The 12,426-nt window shown below is 36.5% G+C and overlaps 1 protein-coding gene across 7 annotated transcripts in view; it reads right to left on the bottom strand.

Annotated features, from left to right (window-relative positions):
• Nucleotides 1–5,721: 5,721 nt before the first annotated feature.
• Nucleotides 5,722–12,426, bottom strand: part of NRG3 (neuregulin 3) — a gene marked incomplete at both ends in the record, with an annotated part of 1,026,196 nt that continues 1,019,491 nt past the window's right edge. For 4 of the 7 annotated variants that reach the window (XM_080926973.1, XM_080926974.1, XM_080926975.1 and 1 more), the window contains one exon: nucleotides 5,722–6,229. In XM_080926973.1, the coding sequence (XP_080783099.1) occupies nucleotides 5,722–6,229 (508 nt within the window). Of the gene's footprint in view, nucleotides 6,230–6,466; nucleotides 6,539–12,426 lie in introns of all 7 variants that reach the window. The other 3 variants (XM_080926970.1, XM_080926971.1, XM_080926972.1) reach the window with 1 other exon arrangement.

The raw sequence follows: 12,426 nt of genomic DNA, 5'->3' as shown, positions 1-12,426 counted from the left end.
GTTGAAAAAATACCACTCAACAGTATGTTTTAAAGGATAATTGTCAGAGTAAACCAGAAAAAATTCTTGCTGCATGCAATTCTTAATGAGAAATATTGGATCCAAGATCTTCCATTAGGTTAATATTTAACACAGGTTAGTGTTCCATGTTCATTTAGGTTTTTAAGCACTTACATTTCTTTATTGTAAAAGTCATACCATCAATGTAGAATATATTGCCATTGTCTCTGTGGTTTTCAGAATTCTAAAAATACTAAAATCAAGTACAAAGAACGTGGATCCCCCCTAGTTTTATTTTGTAAAACTACTTTGTAGAATCCTTTTGATTTAAAAACACAACACAGCTGGGATTTTATGTCTTTGACTCAAATATGTTAAAATTTCACATTGTTTTATTAAATATGGATAGAATTTAGACTCTATGGGGATCTTGACCAAAACAAATTATAAATAGAAGGATCAGTGCTCATCTGGATGGTATTCATCAAAACAGCAACTATGAGCAAATCTCAATATGTACACACTGATTTTTGGTGCCATCACCATTAAGATTATTTTGATGTAAAAGTGTCAGTTGAAAATTTATTCCATTTTTGATCATTTATTTTTAAAAGTTTGAGTTGTACCAGGTATAGTAATAAACACCTATAATCAAATCCAGTAAACTGAGGCAGAAGATTGCATATTCACTGATATCCACTTCCACATGGCAGTACTCTTTGCACAAAACAACCAAGCAGAAAACATGAGATTTAAATACTTGAGAGCATCAGTATATATGTATTACTTTCTGTAACAAACACATCTGTCTAGTACTTCTGTAAGTGACAGACACAATCATGGTGTCTGTGTGGTAAGAAGAGGCTTTGCTCTGTTACTGAAACACACACACATTTCATTGAAAACAAATGTGAAACAATGTTTGACATGTGAGTCTCAAGTTTCAGAATCACATGTTTCTTGGCTATTCGTTCTTCATTACCTGACCTTGGTAAATTTGTCCTAAGTATAACCATAGCAACAACCTTATTAATCCATGCCATGTGCTATTATAAATGCCAGTTGATCAATACATAAGATAGGGCTTTTGTAAGAGTTTGTGAGATAGATCTATAGGCATGGATGGAAAGAGCAGTGCTGAATGAGCATAAAATCTGGGGAAAAATGGAGAACAAGATGACTGATTGAAAAATAAAGGTGAAGTGTGTCATCATATACCTTATATAACAGATAAGATCAAGAGCTCATTCTATGTGCATTTTCCAAACTTTCATAAACATATATGTCTAATCAATTTTCAACAAACCCATTTTGCAAACAGTTCTCTCTTTGGCAACAATACACATGCAATCAATACAGGTATTCATGACAAATAATTATCAAGGGGCAAGAATCCTGCTCTCTATTTTACTAAGTTTGTAAAATTATTCTGTCACTGATTTCACCTGGGTGTCTGATATTAGTGCATAGAGTGTTTTGCCCTTCCTAAACACTCTCTGCCCTTACTAGAGTTTACTGTTACCATAGGCCAAAGGCATTGTTAAGATATATTTAATTTAAAAAAAGTATTTGAGACAGTTATACAAATATAGACAGTAATCATTTATACTCATTATTTAATTGCAAATTTAAGAGAAAAATCAAACGTATTTCAGTATTGGATTTTGGGAAATTTCTTATTCAAAGATATTTAAATTTGGCTAAGAAGGAGAGTGAACTCAAAAATGTTTGTCTGAACCACTGCCCATTGCCAATTGTTTGGCCATAAAGGTGTCATGGTATTCCATGAGGTAACCACTTGGGGTTCTTCAAATGAAGAAAAGATAAGGATACCTAAATACCTACCCAAATTTAATATTTCTATTGTAGTCATAGTCCCAGTAGGAACAGATGAGTGAAAATAGATGGTGTTGATCAAAGAGGGGGAGTGTTCTTCCTTTACCTCAGTCAGTATTTCTTTAAAAGAAAACAATTTGTAAAAAGGAAGAAATAAAGCTTATTTGAGTGCTTCATTTCCCAAGGTAAACTAAGTGCTTATAAAATTGAGAAGAGCCTATAAACCTTAGACAAGTCTTGTCTGGAATGAGGACTGAATTTCTGAAGACAAGATACAAACATCATGACATACTGTCTGTTGAAAACACTGTACTGAAGCTATACAATTGAATAATAATAAAAAGTATTTCCTCTATATAAAATGTTTCCCGGATACCAAAATGTCAAATAAAAATCCCTCCCCCTGCTGTGTTCCTAGGTATTCTATATACTCATTTGAGACTGGTTTCTTAGCACTTAATCTCAGGTTCACAGGGCTCTAATCAAAAATCACTTCACCCCTCACACACACACATACATTAAAGATTTGTTATTTCCTATAGCACCATATCACAAGATAAGTGTTGGGTAGTAGATGCAAGGGTTGAATGTATTCTCGTGGAGACCTGGTTATTGGCAGCCTTCATTTTGCCCACCAGGACCCTTCTAAAATTGTACCTATTCGTATCAGGACTTCATGATTCTGGAGTCTGTATGCCCTTTTCTTTTTGGTCAGCATGTTATCTAACCACTGTGTGGAGGCCTGAGAGCAATGGACTTCTATGCCTCCTCTATTGTTACTTAGAAATGACATAAGTAATCAGATGTGTGATAAATTCACCTTAATTCACAGCAAGGCAGTGCAGTGGAGTCTTAAACAGAGCGTTTAATATACACAGGAAGAGAGAAACCATTCACCAACTCACCAACATTGTTTCTACTCTACCTTAACATCAATTGGTCAACAACAGCATTCCACAATAGCTACCAGTAATTTAAAATATTTTGTTATATAAAAAAACCATACCAGAAAAATGACTCAAAGCAAAAATATAATGGGTAATATTCAGTCTCCAATTGATGATGTCTATGTTGCTTATTAAATTATAAGTATATGTTTCCATAATGAAGATGAGGGATATTAAGCAAATTCAGAGGTATGGTGCAGAAATTATCATGGCCTAGTGAGGACATGAGCTTGAAGGACAAAGTAAAAATATCTTGGGTCTTTACCAGATCAGGTTTATGTAGAAAGTCTCAGTGCTTTCTGCTAGTGCCACTTGTTAGCTTGTGACTTAAGATGTGTCCTTTGAGCTTAGACACTTTCCAGGAGTGTTTCCTGTTTCAAAAGGAAACAAAGGCCACTGTAGTTACAACTAATAGCTATTTCTCTGGAGGACTTTGTCTTGACTGTTCAGAAAATAGCAATAACCATAAACTTTCTGTCACATGGCCATTGAATTTTTCTGATAATTGTTATTTTCAGAATGTGGGAGAAAGGCTTGTAGCTTAGTTTTATGACATACAGTTTTTATTAAAGTAAGATGTTTTATGGAACAAGTTATATTGATATTACTATATTATTGTTTGTGTGTTTTTTGGCTTTTATAAAATAACTTCACTTCCTCAGAGTACCTGCCCTCCTACATAAATAAATGGAATCTTTAGATTAATGATATTTAACATTTTAAGGAGAAAAGAAAGAAAAAACAAAAAAAAAAAAACCCAACAACATAAAAACAAAAACAACCCCACATAGTTGACCTCAACACACTGGCGTGGTTTCTATTATTTAATACTCAGTAGAAATAACAACCTAATGGTCCAGTAGATGCTCAACTTTCAGGATTTTGTAGGCCTACAAAAACCTTCTAATATTTTAATAAATAGACATGTTTTCAAGTAAAACTAAGTTGAACAAGAAGATATTAAAAATTGACAATGTTTGAAAATGCTAACAACCTTTCTGCTCTACCAAAAAAACAACCAACTGGAATAGTTACAAATGATGCAACACAACTTTGTTAGATAAAATGTAGGTTTTTATCAGTGTGTTTTTAATATCCAAGACCTCAGTTTCCCATCAAACATTTTGATCAGTTTTAAATGTTCTGTATATTTTCTAGATGGTATTCTATCTGGTATCAATGAAAATTCACAGATAACAATTTGCAGTATATTGAAAACAAATAAACTTACCTCAAGGAAGAATTGTATATTTTCTCTTCTTGGAACAGAAACCAATGACATTTTAAACAAGCTTTCCCCAAACTACAGTAAAAGCAATCTTTTATGTACTTTCACATACTGTGCCTTTTTATTTTAAACAGTGTAAACATAACAATACCACCAATAATTGGATAAAGACTGGGTATGTGAACACTAGTTTCCTTGAATGCCCCATGAAAATAAGGGAAAAGAAAACAGACACATCTTCAGGAGAGGTTTTCAGTTCACCTTAGCAGTGGTAAAAATATTGCTTTATTCCAAATGAACATACAACACAATTTGTTGTTTGGGGGCATTGCTTGTGAACTGAATAGTCTAGGATTTGTGATTTTCAACAATTTATTCCTTCCATGTTAACCACAGAAGCCTATGCTTCAGTCTACATGAAGCAGATTTACTGTCAATTAGCAATGAGGATGACAAGAAATAAAATAGTCAACTGTCAATTTGATGATTGGCTTGTGCCAGTAATTTAAGCAAATGATTCAAAATAAACACATCCTCCATTAATTTGCTTTGTGATGCTGATATCAACCAGCCAGTGGCTGTCTTGTTAAATAGTATTCACATCAGAAAATGGTCTAGACATTTTCAAGAGTTTTATAAGACCCCTTCATGCAAGTTACCTTGGTTCAAGAACTCGCTAACCAAATTTACATTTAATGGAAAATTTAAAGTGAAAAGATCTAAAAGGGGAAATCTCTTCTGAATATTAGTTTCCCTGATGTTTGAGAACAAATTTTAGCAAGCTTTAGTACACACACACATGCACACACATACGTACAGGGAACTCAGGTGCATACAGCATATGTGCTTGGGTGAGCAACCCACAACACTTGCACTCTCACACCTGTGCACATAGGCACAGAAACAGACACACACACACACACACACACACACACACACACACACACACACACACACATACACACATACACACAGAGGTGGCCTTTCAGAGCTCTAAACACTCTCGAAAAAAAATTTTTCTATTAGCATGATTTTAGTAATACGGCACTGTTATCTTGTCTCTTCTCCTGTAATAATTTCACACTTCCCTCTGAGATTCTGTGCTTTCAAATTACAGAGAAAAATAGCACATGAGAGTAGCTAATTTTCCCCAGATTACTCCTATTTTCTGTCTTCCCTCCTGCTCATGTTTTCCTGCCATTCTTTGAAAATCAAATACAAAGCACTACATTCTTCGACATGACATAACCTGTAGAGAGAGCATTGATGAACAGAAATTTAGGGCTTGGAACTCAAGAAGCAAATAGCCAGGGCTATCTGCTTAACTGGCACAACTGCCCTTGGAATAAACTTTATCTCTTTGAAGCTAGGAGAACACCAGTTTCTTTTCCACTTAGACACTGGCACTACCAGACCAAAGGTTGGAATTTACCAAATCTTCTAAGAGCCAAAGAGGACAGGGTAAGGGCTAACTGAAGTGGTAATCAGAACTCTCCCCTAAAGCTTTAGTGGTAAGCTTTATCCCTCCTGAAATGCTTCTTTCCCTTTAAAAAAATATTTTGTTAAAAAACACTATGATATGAGGGCAGCAGACTATTTGGTTTCTTCTAAGTAGATGCTCTTAAATTAATGCATATAAATAATTTGTATTTAATTTCCTCTCCTTCCTGTTGAGCAAAGCAGAGAATGCACAGATCCCTACACCTCAAGTCACTTGGTTAGCACAGAGTCTCTTTGTATTTCATTTCTTAAGACAAATTGTGCCTCTCGTTCTGATTTGGCTGTGGGACTCAGGGGGAGAAAGGCTGTGTTCTCACTCGCACTATCCTCAGTTTCCATGCTGGCCAGTTCGTAGTCTTCTGACCTTCTGGCATCAGTCAGAATCCGAATCTGTTCCTGCACAGTCTCTAGTAATATTTTCACTTCTTGTTGTTCTTCTAGAAGACAATCGCTGACTGGAATACTTGTGTTGACAATGTCAGCAGAGTAGGAGTTTTTGCACCATTTAATGCTTTTGACATCAGAAATCCCTGGCATTTGCATGCAGGTTTCTTCTAGACCCACCGAAGGGATGATGGGCACAGAATTGGCCCTCGGGGATAAGTAACCCACCAGGTCCTTTTGATCCAAACTATTAAAATAGGGGTTTGTCTCTCTTGAAGGCAGTTGCATATTTATTGATGCATTTTGTTGGGTTCTTAAGCCGTTGGATGCATACCTGAAGAAACAAAAAAAGGAAGAGTCATATCGAAGTTCCCACTGTGCCAGTGAGAACCATACCATCCAAAAATCACTTTCCACATGCACCATCTCACTGACTTCTCACAGCAACCCCATCAGAGGGATACTACGGTCCCACGGACAGTAACTTGAAATTCAGATCAGTGAAGTGACTTGCTCATGGTCACACAGAAAAATAAGTGACATACTGTGACTCAAACCCAGATCTTCTTACTTTAAGTCCAGGGGTCTTTCAACACACCACAGCTGTATAGGCAGGTGGGATATAGTCTTCCTGACCTCTATCCTAGAATACAAAGTAAATGGGTGTTGAGCACGACAGTGTGGCCTTTTCCATCGTGACAAACAGGACAGGACCATGGCATTGCTTCACTCATAGCTCAGCTACCCTTTCAGCCCTGAGTGTGTCTAAAACTTATGTGGTCACCATCATGAGGGGTCAGCATGAAGCACATTTTTGAACATCAAGGTTTCATTTATAGTCACCAAAGCTCCTGTATACATGGAATTTGAATCTGATGGCTATTGGGATTTTGCTTTGTAGGAACTGACTTGCTGGTCCACTACTGAACTGAGAGACAGATACAGGCATATCCAAACCCTCTGTCGGCCTAGTGGCAATATGACACATCCTTCCAATCAAGAGTATTTCCAGTATCCCAACAGTGGAAGAGGGTAATGGTGTACAGCAATGGCTTATGACAACACCACTGTGTAAATCTGAGTTTGAACTACTTAGGGCTGCTGCCTCTCTTCCTTTGTTTCCAGTGCTGAAAAGAAAACATGTATATCAGACTTCATGGAAAGGGCATTGGGAGCCAGCCCTGTATGGTAAGGTTTATTCCATTTCTAGTAAGTTGTTCCTAAATACTAAAGTTAACATGTAAGCATATGCTAAACAAGTAATTTCCACAGAATAGATGTAATTCCCTTGGCTTATATTGTAATATAAATAATTGTTTCTATACATGTGAGGAATGGTTGCAATGAAATGTATTGAAGAGCTACAAAGAAGTCTCTACTGTGAGGTCACAATGGGAGCAGTTTCACCAGATTTAGTAAAAATGGTTGGGTAATAGTCATGTCTATTCTCAATGCATCTACAATAGAGTTGGTCACCAATATTGCTGATCTAGGAAACACAAAGTAGATGAATATATTACAAAGGAACAGAACCCTTTATAGTGCATTAATTAATGTCAGACATGACAGTTAACATTTACACAGTGACTTGAAACAGTGCTTTCTCTTCCAATTACCTCATACAAAGCATTTTTTAGTTTATTATTCTTACTTGATAAATGAGTAGATAATTTCAATGGGCATTCATATGACCTGTCTCAAGTTGCACCCTTTCATGAATGATAGAAGAAAATGTAATTTTCTGCATAAGAAAAAAAATTTTTGGAGATCTTATCTCTGTGCCCTGTATGACAGAAAATCAGATTCTAAAGGTTTAATCCATGAGTCAATCTCAATTTTAAAAAAAAATGAAGCAAGCCTTTTGTCCATTAGCTTAGTCTTTGGTACTTTACTTCCAGAATGCATGAATATACAATAAATGTCCCTTTCACATATTTACCTATATAAGAAAGCTAGGGAATGTTGCTGGAATAGCATTGCATATACTTTAATGCCATTAGGGTAGATTTATAGGTAGAATCTAATAAAAAGTAACGTGATGCTAATACCAGTAAAATCTTACAGCTAGATAAAGTCTATCTGTAAAATGGTGAATGACTTAGACTATGCTTATAACTAACTGCTGTGATGACTCACTAATATGACATGAATAATCAACAAAGACAGTTAGTGCCAAGTTTCAATATTCACCTATTTAACCTAACCTGATTCTGAATTAAGGACTTAGACTGGAAAGAGGAATCAAAGCTAACTAAACTATGTCATTTCCAGAACCAGATACTTGACAATTCACAGCAATAAGGGAAATATAAACTCTTGCTACAGCATGAGGGTGGGTTTTAAAGAATGACAGTTTTCCAAGGTTGATTGATTTCTGAATACAACATGGTTGTAAGCATCAATGGCATTATATCATTTTTGACTCATATATGATGGTAGTCTTATTTGAATTCTCCAAATTCTTAAAACATATAGGGGGCAGTAATAGAAATCACTGGTAGTGTAATCTTTGTATAATACAAGCCTGCATTCACTACAACAAAACAAAAATATAATTTCTCATACAACTTGGGTACTTAGGGAGATGGTGATGCTTTAAGATTTAACTGATATAAATTGTTTCATACTCTTGTATGTTCGAATTTACCCCTAATTGCTTAAATAATAAAGACAAGAGGCCAATCACTGGGTGAGGAAGAGGCAGGCCTTTCATGTCCAAAAGAGAAAAAGGGAAAACAGAAAGAGGCCACTTCTTTTTTGACAGTGGGAGCAAGGTAGACAAGATGTGGGCCAGGAATTCATAGTTCTGGTGGCAGAATCCATCAGTGTCTACCACCAGAAGATTTCTAACATAAAATAGTTGGTGAATTTAGGATGATAAATTCTGTGCCCAGCAATTGTGTTATCTGTTGATTCTAAGCTAAGATTGCCTGGTGTTTTCCATTTTGTGGTCATTCTACTAAGCTCCAGGGAAAGGTAACTATAATGGAGTGGTTCTGGTCACAAACTTTGTTTCTCTAGTTGACACCTTTGTTGCTGTTGTTATTTGTTTGTTTGTGTTTTGAGACAGAATTTCCTTGAATAGTCTTAGCTGTCCTGGAACTCACTTTATAGACTAGACTGGCCTGGAATTCAGAGATGTATCTCTTTCTGTCTCCTAAGTATTGGGATTTAATGCATACACCATCACAGACTGGCTAGTTGCCAGTTTAACACAAGTTTTGAGGTATGTAGTAGTGCAAAACACTGACCATCCCTACAATTAGCTATTCTAGCTTAGATAAACAGTCACTGGGGTCTTTTCAGCACATCCTTTCCCTACTTTTGTAGTTGATTTCTTCAGAAAGCTAAGACACAGTTTCCCTTTTTCTCATGAGACACTATGAGAAATTCACAGTGCCACTATGAAGTGGCCATTTAAACTTTCCTATTCCCACTGCATTAGCCAATAACAGATTCAAAGAATATCAAAATTAAGGTGCATCAAGCTTTAGATGAGGTCAAAACTAAGTATGGTTTGGATCATGACTACTTTGAGGATGCTAATCTGACTCTTCTGAATCTAGTCCTTGTTATTAGCCCATAATCTGTGAGTTCATTAGTTTACCATGTAGTAGTCAAATACATTGGGCATTATTACCAGGTCTGGCTGCAGTCAGAGAAAAGGATGCTCAGCTTCACCTACCCCATTCTAGAAGCAGCTGGGCCAGAATAGGTGATGGGTTGCAGCTCAGAATGATTTCCAACCCAAGAGAGAAGTCACACACATGAGGCCCACTTAGCAGATGACAACCACATACTTGGTAAACAAGAACAGATGGCTGAAGGTTCTTGAAAGATCATTTACTCCCCTTTCAAGCTTAGCCCAGATTTGAAGAATGTTAGATGGAAAATTCTATTACCAACCCCATTTCCAGTCCCAGGAGAGAGTCAGTTCCCCAGGAGTGGAAAATACCTGCTTTTAAGAAATGCCAATGATATTGCTCCATAAGACTAAATATTGTGAAGCCAAAGTGACTTACAGAGTCAGTATTTAATAATACTGGGTACATATAACATGCAGAAAAAAGCATGTAGCCAGCCAGATACAGAGACTACTGCCAAGCCAGTAGTGACTGAGCCAACACAAAGTTACAACCATGTAGGCTCATGAAGGAAAAGACAAGGCAGAAAATAAAAACCATGAGCCCCAAGGTCTATGAAATTGTAATTCAAACTACAACCTTCCTCAGGCTCTGAGCATTCTTACATCAGAAACATGGTGGGTGAGAGCCAGGGTAGTAGTCAGGAAGGAAAAAAATACAGTACAAGGTGGGGTGGGTGTTCTAGATACCCATTCCAATGTTCACCATAAGGAAAACAGGCTATGTATATATCTGTGCAATAGGGTCAGTTTTGTTATGGGCTAAATGGGAATTCATTTTTCAAAGGTAAGGCCAAGCAAAATGCCAGTCACTTCTTCATTTACATTACACACTTTGGAATACTTAGCTGTCCTGTCTCCTTTTATCCTGTCTCCTAAGAAACTTTCTTTATAAAGAAACTCAGGTGAAACTTAAACAAACAGGGCAACAGTTCTTCTATCCCATTTCTAGAAGAAAAGAGAAATGTAAAGGTTATGAGCTTGACATCCTACCTGCTCTGCTATGGTCTCAGGAAACAAATAAAAACAAACAAACAAAAACAAAACAACAAAAACAAACAAAAAAAACAAAAACGGGTTCAGTGCAGAATTTTATCAGACATTTATTACAGACATAACAACGATAGTCTCCAAACTATTCCACAAGATAGAATCAGATGGAATGCTACCTAACTCATTTTTTGAGGCTAGAATAACCCTCGTACCTAAACCACACAAAGACCCTACATGAAAAAAGAACTTCAGACCAATGTAACTTATGAACATTGATGCAAAAATACTCATCAAAATCCTTGCAAACCGAATTCAAGAACACATCAAAATGATCATTCACCATGACCAAGTAGGCTTCATCCCTGGGATGCAGAGATGGTTTTATATAAGGAAATCCATCAATGTAATCCACCATATAAACAAACTCAAACAAGAAAATCACATGGTCATCTCACTAGATGGTAAGAAAACATTTGACAAAATTCAACACCCCTTCATGTTAAAAGTCCTCAAAAGAACAGGAATCCAAGGCCCATACCTAAACATAATAAAAGCAATATACAGCAAACCAACAGCCAACATCAAACTTAACGGTGGGAAACTTGAAGGAATCCCACTAAAATCAGGGACTCAACAAGGCCGCCCACTCTCCTGCTACCTATTCAACATAGTACAGGAAGTCCTGGCTGGAGCAATTAGACAGCAAAAGGAAATCAAGGGGATAAAAAATCAGAAAGGAAGAGGTAAAAACATCACTCTTTGCAGATGACATGATAGTGTACTTAAATGACCCCAAAAATTCCCCCGGAGAACTCCTACAGCTGATAAACAAATTCAGCAAAGTGGCTGGATACAAAATTAACTCAAACAAATCAGTAGCCTTCCTATACTCAAAAGACAAACATGTAGAGAAAGAAATTAGAGAAAAGATACCCTTCACAATAGTCACAAAAACTATGAAATACCTTGGTGTATCCCGATTCTTAAGCTTTGCTTAAGTTTTGTATTCCCGGAAACAATGTTTGCTATAGTGATTCTCATAATGCTATCATTAATTTCAAGCATCTATGTTTTTACTCTAACTAAGCAAGTGAAGTACCTGTATGACAAGAACTTCAAATCTCTAAAGAAGGAAATCAAGGAAGATCTCAGAAAACGGAAAAATCTCCCATGTTCAGGGATTGGAAGGATCAACATTGTAAAAATGGCGATCCTAACAAAAGCAATCTACAGATTCAATGCAATCCCCATCAAAATTCCAACCCAGTTCTTCATGGAATTGGAAAGATCAATGTGCAATTTCATATTGAATAACAAAAGACCTAGAATAGCTAAATCCATCCTCAACAACAAGAAAACATCTGAGGGAATCACTATCCCTGACCTCAAGCTATATTACAAAGCAATTGTGCTGAAAACTGCATGGTACTAGTACAGAAATAGGTACGCAGATCAATGGAATAGAATAGAAGATCCAGAAATGAGCCTTCAAGTATGTGGTCACCTGATTTTTGACAAAGGAGCCGTAAACATTCAATGGAAAAAGGACAGTCTATTTAACAAATGGTGCTGGACCAACTGGCACTGAGCATGCAAAAGAATGAAAATAGACCCTTTCTTATCTCCTTGTACAAAGCTCGAGTGTAAGTGGATCGAAGATCTCCACATTAAACCAGATACACTGAAACTATTAGATGAGAAAGTAGGAAAAACCTTAGAACACATAGGCACAGGAGAAAATTTTCTGAACAAAACACCAATGGCTCAAGCTCTAAGGTCAAAGATTAACAAATGGGACTTCATGAGATTGCAAAGTTTCTGTAAGACTAAAGACATTGTTAAGAAAACACAAGGGTAGCCAACATATTGGGAAAAGATCTTTACCAACTCCACAT

The sequence above is a fragment of the Micromys minutus genome (genome assembly GCF_963924665.1).
Source record: "Micromys minutus genome assembly, chromosome: 12".
Lineage (NCBI taxonomy): Eukaryota > Metazoa > Chordata > Mammalia > Rodentia > Muridae > Micromys > Micromys minutus.
This window is presented reverse-complemented; position numbering and strand designations above follow the sequence as displayed.